The sequence below is a fragment of the Salvia hispanica genome, chromosome 4 (genome assembly GCF_023119035.1).
Source record: "Salvia hispanica cultivar TCC Black 2014 chromosome 4, UniMelb_Shisp_WGS_1.0, whole genome shotgun sequence".
NCBI lineage: Eukaryota > Viridiplantae > Streptophyta > Magnoliopsida > Lamiales > Lamiaceae > Salvia > Salvia hispanica.
In genome coordinates this window covers 25334-41849 of record NC_062968.1, presented here as the reverse complement: position 1 = coordinate 41849, position 16516 = coordinate 25334, and the positions used below count along the sequence as shown (strand labels likewise).

General features: G+C 36.4%; 3 protein-coding genes and 2 long non-coding RNA genes across 5 annotated transcripts; 2 read left to right on the top strand and 3 right to left on the bottom strand.

Moving 5' to 3' along the window:
- Positions 1–1501: 1501 nt before the first annotated feature.
- On the bottom strand, positions 1502–2412 carry LOC125218816 (myb-related protein 330-like). Its single transcript, XM_048120590.1, has 3 exons — positions 2278–2412; positions 2083–2212; positions 1502–2004 (listed from the first exon to the last, which is right to left on the bottom strand). The coding sequence occupies exons 1-3, from the start codon at positions 2408–2410 to the stop codon at positions 1683–1685; spliced, it is 585 nt and encodes a 194-aa protein (XP_047976547.1). The 5' UTR covers positions 2411–2412; the 3' UTR covers positions 1502–1682.
- Positions 2413–6678: 4266 nt separating this feature from the next.
- On the bottom strand, positions 6679–7171 carry LOC125218835 (FT-interacting protein 3-like). Its single transcript, XM_048120611.1, has one exon. The coding sequence runs from the start codon at positions 7154–7156 to the stop codon at positions 6761–6763; it is 396 nt and encodes a 131-aa protein (XP_047976568.1). The 5' UTR covers positions 7157–7171; the 3' UTR covers positions 6679–6760.
- Positions 7172–7725: 554 nt separating this feature from the next.
- Positions 7726–9556, top strand: LOC125218640. Its single transcript, XR_007175993.1, has 2 exons — positions 7726–7971; positions 9092–9556. It is a non-coding gene; the product is annotated as an uncharacterized LOC125218640 (long non-coding RNA).
- Positions 9557–9618: 62 nt separating this feature from the next.
- Positions 9619–11298, bottom strand: LOC125218639 (RING-H2 finger protein ATL48-like). The gene is made up of 3 exons (XM_048120356.1): positions 11193–11298; positions 10771–10846; positions 9619–9988 (listed from the first exon to the last, which is right to left on the bottom strand). The coding sequence occupies exons 1-3, from the start codon at positions 11193–11195 to the stop codon at positions 9828–9830; spliced, it is 240 nt and encodes a 79-aa protein (XP_047976313.1). The 5' UTR covers positions 11196–11298; the 3' UTR covers positions 9619–9827.
- Positions 11299–12733: 1435 nt separating this feature from the next.
- On the top strand, positions 12734–13568 carry LOC125218834. The gene is made up of 2 exons (XR_007176035.1): positions 12734–12893; positions 13330–13568. It is a non-coding gene; the product is annotated as an uncharacterized LOC125218834 (long non-coding RNA).
- Positions 13569–16516: the final 2948 nt, after the last annotated feature.

Sequence of the window (16516 nt, the reverse complement as noted above, 5' to 3'; positions counted from 1 at the left end):
CTTAAGCCCCGTGGTTGGAGCTCAGGTTCACGATTCAGAGGTCTCAGGTCTTATTCGCAAAGAAGAGTGCGAGGGTCAACCCCAACTTTGAGAACTTTTCACTAAAATAAAGAATACAGGGTTTGCTAGGTGCAGAGCGTGAGAAGAAACGCTTATTCTGGACTCTGGAGACTTAGCACTTGGACTCGAGGTTGGTGCCCCGAATTCCCCTTCTCATCAAACGAATGAATGATGAGTGGAATGAAGTTAGTGCTTGGATAGAACCCAAGAATCAACAAAAGAACAAGAGCCTCTAACGTGTGCTGGGAAGCCAATGAAGAGTTTAAGAAAGCGACCGAAAGATAAGCATAGACGAACTTGTGCTTGACCTTGCTTTTTGATTCATGCCTCGCTCTTGAGAAATCTTTTTTGGTGGCTTTTGGGTTTGTGTTCTCTCCGCTAGTTCTTCTTTCACTGATTAGTCTTTCTTATTCAAATGGGTAACTATTAATAAATTTATCAACAAGAAGTAGTACTATATTTTTATGTAGTAGTACAACCGACTATGCAATAATTACAAACATAAGCCATGTGATTAACCAAATCATATGGTTTAGGTAGATAAATTATTATCATTCGTACACCTGTACTTAAACAGAAAAAATAGCATATCCCTTTGATTAATCTTACTATTTTTTACTTGGAATAATTAGTTACTTAGCTACTGTACTTAATTTGGTATTAACATTATTTTGACTAATTGCCATTTCAAAAGAGACGTCAGCCCGCATGTCTTTTTTATTTGCTAGCAATAAATGAATGCCAATTAACCCAATGATAATATTAGTAATATTATTCATTATATTACAAATGCATGGTTATAGATTAAAATTTTCAAACTCACGTGTATTGAGATTAATTATTGGTCTATTTTATTTCAGATTAATCTCATTTTAAGTTCTTAATATAAAAATATTTAAATTATCTGTTCGTTAAAATAGTAAAAGTTAAAAATTATTGTTTTATTTTACGGATATTCGTCAAAATTTTAATTTCGACGTTTCGGTTAAGGGAATAGTAAAAGTTATGGGGTGAGATATTCCTTTTAAGGATAAGAATTCATGAGAAAATGATAGCTATAAATTATAGTATACCAATAATCATCAAAATGAAAAATGCGAATAAATACGCATATGATATTGTAGACCTTTAATTGGTCTTATGGAAAATAAGTGTTAGGCTGGATTGAAATTTAACTTTCTTCAAAATAATCATAATATGGATTGAACTAATTTCATTATCCTATAATGTGCTGTGTGTCACACTCGGAGTAGTGCCCACATCATATCGATGATATGAAAATTTAGTTTTTTGACAATTTATACATCTCAAAATAATAATTTAATGTGCCCTACATAGAATATGAAATGGATAATAAAGTTGCACTTTTATTATGGCCTTAAATATGATGTCCCACATCTTCCCATGTGCCTTTTATTCAATAAATAAATGTCAAATGATATAGGTAGAAAACAAAATGAATTGATTACTTGTTTATTTAATTAAATACTATTAACCTGAACATAATTCAGGGCTAGAATAATGCTTAACTTGAATTGTGTAATAAAACCTTAATTAATATCTAAATTACATTAAAAAAAAACTCTACAATAAACAATCATTAAATATAATCCAATACCCTTCTAAAAACCCAAAGGCCACAAGAAGTCGTGGATCGACTTAGACTCAGCTGAGGAGGAAGAAGCACTCTTCATATACTTAGACGAGTGCGAGTGCGAAGGCAGCCCAATCGACAGCTCCAAATCCACACAGCTCTCCTCCTCCGTCGTGGTACTGTCGTGCGCCGACGACGAGTTGTCCTTGGACGGAGGACCTGAACTTCTAGGGCGGTGCGTTTGCGGATCCACGCCGCTGCTAATAAGCTTGCGTTTGATGTGCGTGTTCCAATAATTTTTGATCTCGTTATCTGTTCTTCCCGGCAATCTCCCTGCTATAAGAGACCATCTGCACCACAAATTCAACAATTCATTTTTTTTAACCTACAAAAATCGATGATTAAAAAAAAATCCAAAAACAGCCCACCTATTTCCCAACAAACTATGGAGTTTGATAATGATCTCATCTTCTTCTTCACTGAAATTCCCCCTTTTCAAATCAGGCCTCAGGTAATTAATCCATCTCAACCTGCAGCTCTTTCCGCACCTCAGCAATCCTACAAAATTAACAAATTCAATCTCCTATTTTTTCTCATACTGGTACTAATAAAACTTAACATACCTGCAGATTTAGGGAGAGAGCGCCAATTCCCCTCGCCGTGAGCTCGTATGTAATTGATGAGGCGTTGATCTTCATCCTTAGTCCAAGCACCTTTGTTGGTGTGAGCTTTCTCACAGCAAGGCGACCGCCCCATGATTGAACTCAACAAAGGAAAAAATTATAGGTTCTTGATGGATTCTTGATGTATATATATTGGGAGTAGGGTGTGGGGTGTGGGGTGATGATGAGACTTGAAGATGAAGAAGAGAGGATGGGGATATTTAAAGATATGAGATTACCATTAGTATGAAGCCATTTTAACAAACAGATGGATGCATTTCAATTCAACTCAACCAAGTTGGTGAAAAAGAAAAGTAGGTACGCTTTAACGATGTATTGCTTTTTTTTTTTTTTTTTTAAGCCTAACCTCTTTTTCTATATTTAAAAATTGTTAATAAAAAATCAATATTATTTGCCACGTATACATACATGTGTCTACGTATACATACATGTGTCTGTGTTTTTGTGTGTGTGTTTGGGGTGTTCTTGACCTTTTTCCTTTTACTATCAAAATTACTACTAATATGACTTATGAGTTATATATGGGTACTATTTAAATATGGAATTCGTCACATTGACTTTTTCCTCTGCCTTAATAAATATTGTGGACCAATGAAGATTTATTTGTGAATCAACTTGCTTAATTTCGATACCCAAGTTACTTTTTCGTTTAATTCTGTATTTATTTGTAGGTGTATAGACGGTAGTAGGGAAATTCATATATATATGAATTATATGAATATAATACAATTGCATTAAAATTAAAGTGAAATCATATGAATATAATAGAATTGCACGAAACTAAAGTGAAATCATATGAATGTAATACAATTGCACGAAAATTAAAGTAGAATCAATAAATTGCTAGGGTCAACTAGTTATGTAAAGTTTGAATAAATTTGTACTTCCCCCGTCCTATAATAGTTCTAGGGGTGGCAAAATGGGAAGAGGATAATGGGTAATTTTCATCTCGACCTGCTACCCGACAATAACGAAAAACGGGCCGGGATCGAGTAGTGTGTTTTAGAGTTTTGCGGGTAGCAGATATACCCACCACCCGCGCGGGTGTACCTGTTAGTTCCGATAATACCTGTTATTATTAGTATTAGCCATATTCCATCTTTTAATGCTCCCTCTGTTCCATATTAATAGAGGTGTTCCAAGTAGTTAAAATGAAGAAAAAAAAGTAAATAGTTAAATAATAATAGCCATATACGCACTCATTTTGAAAAATTAAAAATAAATTTGAATGGAGAAAAAATAAAGTAAGAGAGATAATAATGTATAGAAGAGTATTTGTATTATTATATTTCCAAAATGAGTGAAGAGAATGAAATGCCTCAATTAAGGCGGAACATCGGGAGTACTCTTTTAGAACATTTTTATATTCCAACGAAAATACAATGGAAAACTCACCTGAACTAGCTATAGAGTGTCCCCTCACTTTTATTCTCAATCTATTCAACGTTTACCATCTATAATAATAAAGTATATTAGAGAACATTGACGGTTATTATGGTTTTCAAATTTTTTATTAGGATTTTGGATTGGGTACGAGATACCCGATACCCGACGGGTATCGGGTAATCCCGTTATGTCGCGGGGCGGGTATTGGGACAACAAATTTGGTTAAAATTGGGTACATGTACCCGACTTGTCGAGTGCGGGTACCCGCGGGTAACCCGTTTCGCCACCCCTAATGCAGTCTTGATTGAACACGAGTTTTAATGTATAATTAGTAAAGTAAGAGAGTGGTAAAAAGAAAAAATAATTAAAAATATTGTTAGTGAAAAATGAGTATCACCTAATTAGAAATAAAAGAGTTTCCAAAATTTGAAAGAGTGTATACTCTTGTGCTTATAATATGGTCCAAAATAAATACTCTCTCCGCCTGCAAAAATTGTAGTATTCTCTTTTTTTTTGGTTCATCCCATAAAAATAGTTCATTTTTATTTTTGGCAAATCTTTTTTCTCTTATAAGATGAGTCTCATTCTCTACACTCAATAACTTTATATTTTTTCATCTCTTTTACTTTATTAATTTCGTATTAAAATTCGAGATATTTTCAAAGCCCTATTTTTATGGGACGGAGATTATTATCCAGTGCAATCAATATTTGATAGTAGAAATTGAAACAATATAATTATAGACAAATAGTCAAATACTCATGTTCGGAGTACCATCGCTTAGGGCTAATATTTTTGACACATCATAAAATCTGGACACAAATACGCATGAAGTTAATAGATTTGAGTTAAGCTTGACAATTTGATGCTTTTGGACTGGATTTATGTTAGATTTGAGCTACCAGTTAAGAAATAAAATTATTCCTTTTATTATATAAAAAATATTATAGTTTAATTTTATTATTTAGATGAAAATCGTGGTAAAGTTTTAATCATGTTATAACATATTTTAATTGTGTAATATTAGATTTAGTGTAATTTTATCATGTAATATTATGTTTAGGTCATTATCGTATCGTGTCAAACTAAATTGTATCACAATGTACTAAAGTTAACAGTAGGACAAACAACTTTCAACTTGACACGAAAATCCGATAAGAACATGCACTAAGTTAATAGGTTGGGACCCAAGAAGAACCCGATGATTCCAAGTTGGGTCAGAGTTTGACCTTATTAAGTTGGGTTGATATTGTATTGACTCGACAACAACCCAACTAGCACCATTTGCCAGCTCTATGCTTGCCTTGTCTCCATTGCTCCACCATCGTTGGTGCCTCATATCCTACCTTTTACTTGTACCCGTACACACAGGAAAACGACTTCATTACAAATTACTACTCCCTCTGTCCCAATAAATATTTCATTTGTTTTTTTTTACTACATTTGGTAATGGATCACATATTACACTAATTTTATTTCATTCACTTTTTACTATATCTTTTACTCCCTCCGTCCCAGATAATTTGACCCAGTATTCCATTTCGGGCCGTCCCACATAATTTGTCCCATTTCACTTTTACCACTTTTGGTAGTTGACCCTTATATTCCACTAACTCATTCCTACTCACATTTTATTATAAAACTAATACTTTAAAAGTAGGACCCATATCCCACCAACTTTTTCAACTCATTTTCTATTAGATTTCTTAAAACCCGTGCCGGGTCAAAGTGTCCCAAATTATCTGGGATGGAGGGAGTAAAATTCATGTCCGGTCAAATTTGGTTTGTTATTGGTCGACGGAGGGAGTATTAAAATATGTACAAGTACTGTACGATTGTTTTTACATAACAAATGTGTCAAAGCCCAGCTTATAAAGGTCTAGCCCAATAATAATTGTACTGAGGCCCAACTTGTGATATGACCAAATAATATTTGGTTCCAACTTCCAAACCCAACTACATAAATCCAGCTAAAACTTGTACCGCATTTCTTCCGACGCCAACTCACAGTAGTGAAGACAAATAAAATGTGATAATAGCGCACCTAAAATCAAATAATCAACAAATTTGAGGTAAAAGAAATGAACAAATAAGGATGGGATTTTCAGTTTGGTGAAATGCTTAGAAAATAGAGGCTTTACTCACCATGACTTTAAATTCAACTCTATGCGTTAAAATTCTAATATCTTGTCCCACATCGGCTTGGTGATGATCCTAGCTTCTCTATATAAGTGTGGTAACCCTCTCCCCTTATGAGGCCTTTTAAGGGGTGAGTGGTTCATTTCTAATACATCGGCTTGGTGATGATCCTAGCTTCTCTATATAAGTGTGGATAACCCTCCCCCTTATGAGCCCTTTTAAGGGGTGAGTGGCTCATTTCTAATATCTATGCAAGATGATGGAGAATTATAGATTATTGCAGTTTGTTAGTAAGACATGCCATTAATCTATCGGATTGTGGACATACCGATGATGTCAAAACCGTTCCATTCACACCAGATGAGAAAGAGCTAGGCGAGGCAAGAAGCCAAGACCTCATCGGATGGTCACTGAGAAAGCGAAAGAATATTTCTCCACGAAATAGTGAGAATGAGGCATTGTAATCAGATGAAAAGCCAAGAATGCGAGATGGTCCATTTGGGATTATATTCTATAGTTTTTGTAATGTTGTATCTAGGGTATAGAGATATGAGATACTGGTTCTAGAAACTCAGTGGTTGTAACTATTTTCTGATTGGGAGATTTGGCAGATTTGAATTGCAAATTTTGTTAATGATGTGCTGATTTGAGTAAATGGAGCCAGTCTTGATGCTTGCACCTTTCTCAATTTCCTTATATAATATGTTGAATAACAATATATGGGAAAATTGTTACAGAATACACAAATTGGAGATAATTGAACAAATACTGCTCTAGTAAGGTGAGTTACTAAACTTGGCTTTTGCCGCAGCTGATGTAGAAGGCTTTATTGGAACTTATTCACTCAATAAATTCTCTGCTTTAATTTGAATGCTTGATCCTGATCTTGAGCTTTATCTCATATTAGAGAGTCTGACCTTGCTGTTAGTCTTTTGAAGAAATTGACAGGAACCGATGGCAGCTTGCTCCGAAACCGCGGGTGTCGAAGAATGTAAAGGCCAACGAGCACTGCTACAACTTGAAATGGAGTGACATACAGAAACACAGCCCAGATTAAAGAGAAGATGATGACGATGGCTGTTGCCCTTGGATCTCTCCACCCCAGTATCGACAGTGCCCTCTCCCCTTGTGTGGCCAGGTCTCCAATCACGGACTGCACTCTGCCTGCTATGCTTCTTAACCTGTCATATCTCATCCTCACTAGGTCAGATGGCCGGGATGTTGGGAATGTGTCGAACTCCTCATCCAGCTCATCTGGATGGGTGTTCTCGGCCTGAGAGAGACGAGCATCCATGTGTGGCGGAATCCTTGACCTCAGCCTGTAGTTCCACAACCCGATGACAAACAGGTAGAGGAAGATCGTCCCCGCCCTCCTCTGCCTTAGATGGCTTCTGCAGAGCTAACCAGCGTGGCTCAGGCAGCTTGGAAGTCTCGATTCTGTGTGGAACTTCCCTAACTGGTATCAGGACCATCCCAATATTCTCATCCTTCCCCGGCCCAACCTTATCCTCCACACTAATGAAAATATACTCATCAAACGGCTCAGATGTAACAAACAAAAGCTCCTCATTCCACTCCGGGTTGATATGCTTCATCGGTGAAGGCCTAGAGGCACGGATTTGATGGCCGTGCTGCACCTTGACATACGGGTCAGGTATTCGCCCTCTATCCGATGGAACGAGATCTTGAGCTGCAATGACGTGCACTCTGAGGTAGTACAGCCTCGGTGAGAAATACACCTTGGATCTTGTGCTAGCTAGACTCTGCTGGCTCAAGCTATGAGCATCAGAGTGCCACGCCTCCGGGAAGGCTTCATCAGCCTGTGTCCCCATCCACACTGCAAGCATGATCTCTCCATGATCGATCATCCCAGTAAGGGTTGAGATCTTTGTGCTTAGTTGAAGTTCTTTGGCGCTGCCCCTCGAATTCCACTTCCACAAAGGGGGAGGCGCTGCCGTGGCCGTCTTTGGCCATGAGGTTGCTGGCGTCGAGAACCTCCACCACCAGCTTCGCCATTTTGAAAATCAGGTAGAGAAAAAAGACAAGAGGAATGGAGGAAGAAAATGGTTGGTTATGAGCAAGAAGACATGAACATGCGGGATGAAAGAGGTATAGTAGTAGTACTAGATAATAGTTCTGGTAAAAGAGGAAATTAATATTTGTTTCTGTTTTATCTCTTATGCTTCTTTTTTGTCCTTTCCTATTCTATTCTGTGTGAGTGAATATATGTCGTGTCTTTCCTATTTTATTGTACTTCATGGGTAATTATAGCAATGTCAACTCTCAATACCATTTGGACTTTCCTAGTGCAATAAATACATAATAATCTCTTTATATGAGTGTATGTGGCCTGTGGGGTTGTCGAATTTAGTGGAATTAGTCGAAAATAAGAATTTTTCAATGGATTGTTTCAAGGAAAATATAATAAAAACTACTTTCCAAAAAACCATTTTTCTCCCTATTTAATTAGTTTAATGGGATTTCATTTCAAAAATGGTGGTGTCTGTTGTTTCATTTGTTTGGAGTTTGGACTATAGGGGTTGTTGTGGCATCCTTATTATAAATAATTGAAAATTTGCTTGTCTGCCTCAGTAAATTTTATATGCTGTGAAATATAATCTGCATAATGTTTCAAATTTTATTCAATTGGGTTTATTCTGTATTAAAACTTACATTTAAAAATATTAAATAAATAATGGATGCTGAAATTTATACAAACTGTTAAATAGGACTACTGGAAGTTATAGACATAGTTAAAACTATATAAGTGAAACATTATTAGATATAAGCTAAATATCAACAAATTAATGATCGTAAATCATGACAAAGAAATACCATAATTAACACCTGAAATTGCATTTCATTAAAAACAACTCTGATTTCTTTGTATTAATTCGATATATAAATAGTGGCTTGGCGCCTCATAACAGCTGCAGCCCATATCTATATTTTCCACTACGAAAAATTTAAGTCTCATCGCGTGAAATTAAACTACTATCATAAAGAATCAAAGATGAAAGTTTATGTACTACTATCATCAAAGTCGTGTTCAATAATTTGGTTATATTTGGGTATACATCGATCCATGTTATCCAAATAATACTGTGTAGACTTACATATCAATCAATGACTAATGAGAAGTATATTAGAATGTTCCACTTTGCATGTATAAGTGGACAAATGGTTTTATCCCCCATTTTTGGTTTCAATTTCATTTCTTGCTGTGCAGATTTTATGAAGTGAAGGACAACCGGCATGCACAAGCATTCTGGAATCACGAGTCCCTTGCAGATGAGGAATCCCTTCCAATGGGTGAAAAGGCAGCTCGGACCAAACCACAGTGAGGTTCAAATGGATGTGGTCAAATACGGGCAAGGGGGATCGCGGGAAATCTCTTTCAAGGCCAGAAGCTCAGCGAATTACAAAGAGTATGACGATATTGAGGAGGCACGTCCTGAAAAGAGGAGGGATGTGCAATCATTGAAGTTACCCAATGGCTCAGGTCGTGGATCTCGTGGTGGGGGTGGTGGCGGCCGTGGGAGGAGCAGCAGGGGAAGGGGCCATTGATGAGAGCAAGAACTTAACTGTGTTGTGCTCTATGTTGAAACTTTAATTTTGGTAGGCGTGTAACTTTTTTATTTTCCTTTTTAATGACAATGTATGTCAAATATTGTGTTGCTTTGCTTTTGATGGGTTAAAACTCCGAGAACCAGTTTCAAGAAATTATATTCTATTCATCCATCAACACTTGCAAGAAACAATAAAACTAGAGCCCGATTCTAAACTAGTATTTATACAGTTTCTATTTGTTTCACAAAGCACAACGACGCTATGAATCACGCTCTTTTTCTAAAAACATCAATCGAATTTGGGAAAGCAAGCTAAAGAGAAGATGTTATTCATGAAGAAATGGAGAAAAGGCATGGAGATGAAGCTCGAGAGGAGGCAGCACCAGCATAGGATCCTCAAAAATTTTCACCATAGTAGTAAGCTGTGCCAACCATGAGTGCAACTGTAGCACCTTGTACAACTACGCGAGCCCTCATTAACTTCTGACCTAAACGAGAGTTTCCCTGCCTGAAACTGATCAAACCGGCCGTCAGCACCCCTGCCGTCATGAAAGCACCTGAGACGCGCAAACATGTGAGAACATTGAAACATAAAAGCAATCCATAATGTTGAAAAACGATATAAAATTTGGGAAAGCCATTGAAATTGATCTCACATAAGCATGTTGGTGAAGTGTAAACCATACTTGTTTGAAGATAGAGGATATGGGCTCAACAAGATAAAATTTTTGAGTTTCATACCTTGTGCAGATATATCTAGCTAGTTGACCTCCCCCACGTCTAAACAACCCAAGACTAACCCATTTCAAGAGGACGGAACTGCAAAACTGAGTTTTTTTCTCAGACACCCAACTTGTCCTATTTCACAATCGTCAGTTTTGGTATGTTGTCCCCACCCCCTCCAATCTTAGAAAATAACATAACAGGTGATCCTAAGTTTGAGGTCGATTCAGGTCAATCAAATTCTTGATGCGTAAATTTTATGATTGATTCCAAATCAAGTTACAACAGCTCAACTGGTTCACAAGTGAGACTAACAAGCCAAGGCGATTGTGATAGAGATAGAGATGAACCTCAAATTCAACATGAGCTATTCTACGAGCTACAAACTGATTCCAAGTAACTAGTGAAACAGCTCGACTCACCACTATTCCAAAACACTTACCCCCAGACATTAGTTAGTACGGAAACATAATGATCACATAATTCCATCAAAAAGAATAATTCAACCATTGGACTGAGCCCAACAAATGTATATCAGAGGTCAAAACACAGTGGGAATTCAACCATAAAAAGGAAAAAAAAAAAAAACCGGAATTCTACAAGATTAGAGATTTACCAATGGGTACAAGGGGATTCCTGACTCGCTTTTTATCATGAAATAGGTCTTCTAATTCCGAATTGACAGCACCCATCTGCTCCATTAACCAAATCTAAATCAGCAACAACCACAAAATACACACAGACACACAATTCGAACAATAAATAGATGTAAATATTGAGTATTCCTCACGAGTCAATTCAGAAACACGTGAAATCGTTACTGGATTGGGGACTTTCTATGACTTAAGCTGAATGCAGCCTTAGCAACCAACCATTTAAAATTCGAAGCGAGCTTCCATCATAAACAAAGTGAAACAACAGCGCAATCATACAGTTAACGACGAGATCATATGATGAGAAACTCAACCACTTTCTCAATTATTCAGAAAAAAGGGGAATTTGCATACAAACTTGGGAAATCTAAATCGGAAATAGTACCATTTTGTTACCTCGAAAAATGCTCTTGAAACTCCTATAGTCTGAACCAAATGCGATCGAAAACGGACAGAAATTTATTGTTCAACAATTTGTAGAGCAATTGATGAATTGAAGCGCGGTGTTCAGATAAGAGCCACATAACTAAAGAAGGTGACATCATTGGGCCTAATACCATTTTGTAGTTGGGCTCTAATAAGAAAATAATGAGCCCATTCATAATTGCTCCAAAGCCCATTCATTTACAGACTTCTAAATATGCAAATGATTCAAAGTTTTTATCTGATTAAGTTATAAACACAGGTTTATAATTGTTCAGTTAAATTATTATTTTTGTATAATCAAAAAGATAATTCTATATCACTCAACTTTATTAAGTATTTTGATACTTTCTGTCCATTGCTATCAACTTTATTATTTAGGCCACAGTTTATAGAAAACGTAATCGGCCATAGTTTAATAAATATTAATAATAATAACTGTAATCCTTGCCATTAATTAAACTAGATAAAGCAACAGTTACACAAGGTGGAGTTTTTGGAACTCATACCATAACATTGTATTTTTACTCTACAATGTCCAATCATTTGTTGAGCATCTGCATTTCTTTTGATGCTCCATTAGATCCTGCCACAGACAGAATAATAGTATTCTGAAATGGATGAATTGACACCAAGGAAGACGAAAATAGCTGAAGAAGAAATCAATTTCTAAACAGCAAGCGTGCTTAGGAAATATACACATGGAGAAGTTTTCAACCATACAGATCTTCTCCATGCTGATATCCACTAGCTAGAGGGACAACGGACAAAGAATGTGGCCTAGGGAAAATTTTCCAGATAATCTCCAAACAAAAAACACAAAACCAAGGTAGTAGAATGGGAAAATAAACAACCTGGCTTCTAACATGTCTGCAGTGTTCGTTAGGAAAATCAAAAGACTGCATCAATTAAGTTCATAAGTCCCCACATCAAAATATGTATGGCTACTAGCATAGCATCAAAGTCCTATCCATGCCACAATTAGTTTTGCTTATTTCAAACCTGATGTCAAATAAATATTTGTTGTTATTAACTAGCTGAGTACATACAAAAGGGAGGAAATATCTGGGCAGGAACTGATGGAAAGTCATGACTCATTTCTGCAGCATATCGTATGTTTCCCTTTTTACGTTATGACCAATCAGAATAGAAGGGTATATGAAGTTAAAGGCTTATCCATATTAGGGACAAGTTCTTGCAGCTTACTTATCCTGTCACTCCTGATTATAAAGTTAGAAGGGGAACCAGTTACTACAACAAATGTATTATATAAGGACATAAAATTAAGGATACATTTAATTGCGTTGGGATTTATTTTAAATAGCCAAGATTAAAGAGCTAAATAAGCGTACTTAAATTGAGCTCTAAGTTAGGGACGCATTAGTAAATATGTCTCCAAGTAATTAAGTAGATACATTGGAGTACGTATCTTAATTGAAACATTTTTAACTATATCTTTATTGAAAAAAAAAAGTACAATTAAAATCTCCGCCTCTCTCTCTTCTACAGCTCGCCGCTCCGATTCCCTGCCGCGGAGATCGTCTTTCCCTTGTCGCCGGTCTCATCGGAATATCTCCATTCGAAGAAATCCAATCGACTCACTGCGGTTCAATTTCTTCATCATTGTTTCACCGGTCTCATCGGAGAATCTCAATTCACTGAGGTTTGATTTCTTCACTCATTGTTTCTCCATGTTGATTGAGTTTAGAGGTCTAGGGATTCACAATTTAGGATATTTATATTACAATCGGAGCTAGAAATTGCAAACCGTATGAATTGTGCATTGCTTGTTTGCTATTTGGTTTTCTTCCTTTTATTTTCAATCAAGTGCATGTTTAGTTGAAGAGCTGTGCATTTTAAAATCATGTAATTCTCAATTTTACATCTATAATCATGACTGCAAAACCAAACAGAAATACTTGAATTGTCTTCTCCTGGATTGATAAACATACATTAAGAATTTTATTTGGAATTCAAGCTCGATCTGTAATCTATTCGACTGCCGCTTATGCTTGGTTTGATCAATGTTTAAGATTGGCTCCTAAGTTATCCAGAATTTGAGTATTTTTTTTTATTATAGTTTTCTCTCTATTTGTCAGGTTTCATTTTGGACTCAATACACTCAAATTCTGATTTATTTCTCCCCTCGTTCCTCACTGTCTGCTGAAATGACCTGAGTTGAGTAGCGGATTAAGAGTAGTCTTGGATGGTCTAGTATGACACCTGAGTTGAGTTTCCCTATCCAAGTTGCACTGACAAGGTGGTTCAAACTTCATATACTAGATGCAGATGTTATTTTTGAATTAATAAGTGGAATTGCTAAGGACACTTGCTGAAATTTTTTTGTTGTTGTTGACGCCTTAGGAAAAAAGTATTATGGTGCACTTACTGAAATTTTGGAGCTAGATTTCGATGGAAAGTATAAGGCTGTTCTTTTTCGAGGTGATTGGGTTGATGTAGATTCTAGAAGGGGGTTAAAAGAGGATAATGGTGGCACACTAGTAACATTTTCAAAATTGATACACACTGGAGAGAGATTACTGATGCACTATTTTTTAGCACTAAATAAACCTGCAAGTATACAGAGTATATATAGTATAGCTAAAGGACAGTACTGGATATCGAACACGGGGAAGGCAAACACAGACTGTCTATCTTCTACTAAGAGTCAATTACTACTTGGAGAAACAAGAGAATTTGAAAACTTTTGAAAACAGAAAACAAATAGAAAGCAAATAACAACTGATTGCAATTAAAACACGGAGATAAACGATAGAGATAAGGGAATTTCAGGGATGTGTGTTCACAGTTATGGTTATACAAATTCCAAACTACAATACCCTAACACAGTTATTATTTTGATAGGATGAGTCGCCTAGCTTATGCTCATGCGATGCAAACGTTGATTACAAGATTAGGGTTGTAAATCCTAACACGTAACTACAAAAAGCTTCTAAGACCCTTGAAAAGTCCTCACTCTCAATTAACAGTGTCGTTTTAATGGAAGCTAACTGTAGCGTCTACTAAGTGGATCTAACTCGCTAGAACTCTCTCACAGTAATGAAGCAAGTTATATTAAATCATACAATATTGTGTCACTCAATCATGCAGCATCAAGATTACTTAGGGAAGAAACAAAGTAAAAACAAAACGGATATTAAATAGAAAACTGGAATTGTATAACCAAAGTCATTACTAACACATCCCTAGAATCCTATGAGTTTAGTTACACATAGTGAAATAAGCTAAACACATAGATTGAATCCTTGTCGTTCTTGATGTTCTTGAAACCCTTCTTCAACTCCTTGTGCAATTGAAGTACTCTAGTTTTTGATCTTACAGAATTTATGTTGCAAAAAGAAGCTCTATGTTTGATGAAGCTTGAGGTCCTATTTATAGGGGAAAACCAATCCTCATTGTAGAAGGAGAAGATCTTCAAAATATGGTAAATCTTGGAGCAGATCTAGGGCTAATCGGATTCGCCGCCTTTCTCCGGCGGGCCGCCGCACCTTGGCCGGCAGTCGCCACGCTGGAGTCCAGAGTCTCTGTACCTTCGGCGGCGGTCCGCCGCATGACTTCCGGCGGTCGCCGGGCGAGACTCTCTTCCAAGTGTAATTTTCTGAGGCGGGCCGCTGCATATCTTTGGCCGCCAGGCGCCGACGGTCCCCGTACAACTTCGCGGCGGTCGCCGGTCGCTGTCTGAACTCCAAAATTCCAGACTTTGCGTTTTGACTCCCTTTTTCGGCTCAATTATGCACATTTTTCACAAAACAAGTCAAAATACCAAAATAGATGAAATATACAAATAATGGACGTGTAGAGTGACTTTAACATCGAAAACGGACCAAATAATGGCCTTAAAACACTGCAAAATCTGAGTGTATCAACTCTCCCAAACTTACATTTTTGTTTGTCCTCGAAGAAAACAATAAAGACACAAAAGTAGACGTACGGAATGCACAAGAACCAGATGTCATAATTGCCTCAAAAGATGAAAGAACAGATTAAACATGTATTAACGCAATCAAATCAAGCAAGGCTTATTAGTGCACTTTCATTACTAACTCGTGGAACACCTTGAAACCAAGCACTCACATGTGGCAAACTTCCAAAGATGGGAAGTGTTCTCTCACTCTCAAAGTGTATAAGGATATTGTGTATATAAGCACTCAAATCATGCATCATGCAAAGTTTACCACAGGCTTGCTCAAAATCTAATCCCTCCTCTACTAAATGTGATTAACCATCAAAAGTCCGAAAGGTCTTTATTTTTTGTTGTAATGTAGGCTCTTTTGTAGGTGAAGACTATTTGACTAAAAAGTGACTCAAAATAAAATATCCCAAGTAGAGTAAAATTGACTCCACTTTTCTAAACCCCAAGACAATTTTAACACTTTAATTTTCTCCTTCAACTCACTTTCCAGTCCATTTATTTTCTTTTCTTTTCACAACCTTTCACACTTTTTTTTTCTTTTTTTATTCAACCTTTCTTTCTTTTTCTTATGCATCCTTTCTAAGATTAAACACATATTTGGAATTTTTCTCAATTTCACAACTTGCACTTTCTTTACATTAAACATACTACTTTTCATACTTTCCTCCTTATCTCTCCAATTCCTTTACAAAAGATAATAAAAATTATACTAACCCAAGGAATTGTCCCCATTTATTTGGCTTCCAAAGAATAGGCTTAAAGGCTCAAAATTGGCTCCAAAGGAAAAAATTTAAAAATTTTGAGAGGGTCGAAAATTTGGGTATAAAAGTAGGCTAGAAAAAATGGCCTAACATCTTCCCTTATCAACTTAAACACTATGTAAACTTAGGCAAGACTAGGAGCAAGTTCTAGAAACATATACATGAATACAGATAAATCACACAAGAAAGAATTTAAAGCTCAAATCCTTACAAGGTATAAAGCATGATTCAAGGCGAATAAGTAATTCACTAATTATGCACCTTGATAAGGCTAATTTCATGCATCGGTTATAAGATGAAAATTCACTATTTACTGGGTCTAACACATTGTTTAAGCCAGGTGTGTGAAGAATATTTGCCAGGTCCAGGAAGAATTGAAGGAAGTGGACTAGCGAAGGAAAAACACCGTCCTCAAGGAGGACGAAGATACAATCATTTACTTTTTCAGCGTTTATGTTTTGGATTCTGTCGAACTTCGCCGTTCGAAGTCGATTTGTTCGTTTTGCTACTTGTCGTTTATCTATGAATTTTATTTCATGTTATGATGATGTTGATTATGTGTTGATTTATGTTGATTCGGTGTTTTGAGGA

Bases quoted from the DNA above. Each gene is read 5' to 3' on its own strand.
- LOC125218816 (XM_048120590.1), bottom strand. From the start codon at position 2,410: ATGGGGCGGTCGCCTTGCTGTGAGAAAGCTCACACCAACAAAGGTGCT. The intron at 2,213-2,277 runs GTATGTTAAGTT...TTAATTTTGTAG, and splicing joins CTCTCTCCCTAAATCTGCAG to GATTGCTGAGGTGCGGAAAG. The intron at 2,005-2,082 runs GTGGGCTGTTTT...TTTGTGGTGCAG, and splicing joins CATAGTTTGTTGGGAAATAG to ATGGTCTCTTATAGCAGGGA.
- LOC125218835 (XM_048120611.1), bottom strand. From the start codon at position 7,156: ATGGATGCTCGTCTCTCTCAGGCCGAGAACACCCATCCAGATGAGCTG.
- LOC125218639 (XM_048120356.1), bottom strand. The intron at 9,989-10,770 runs GTAAATCTCTAA...TGCGCGTCTCAG, and splicing joins GAATCCCCTTGTACCCATTG to GTGCTTTCATGACGGCAGGG.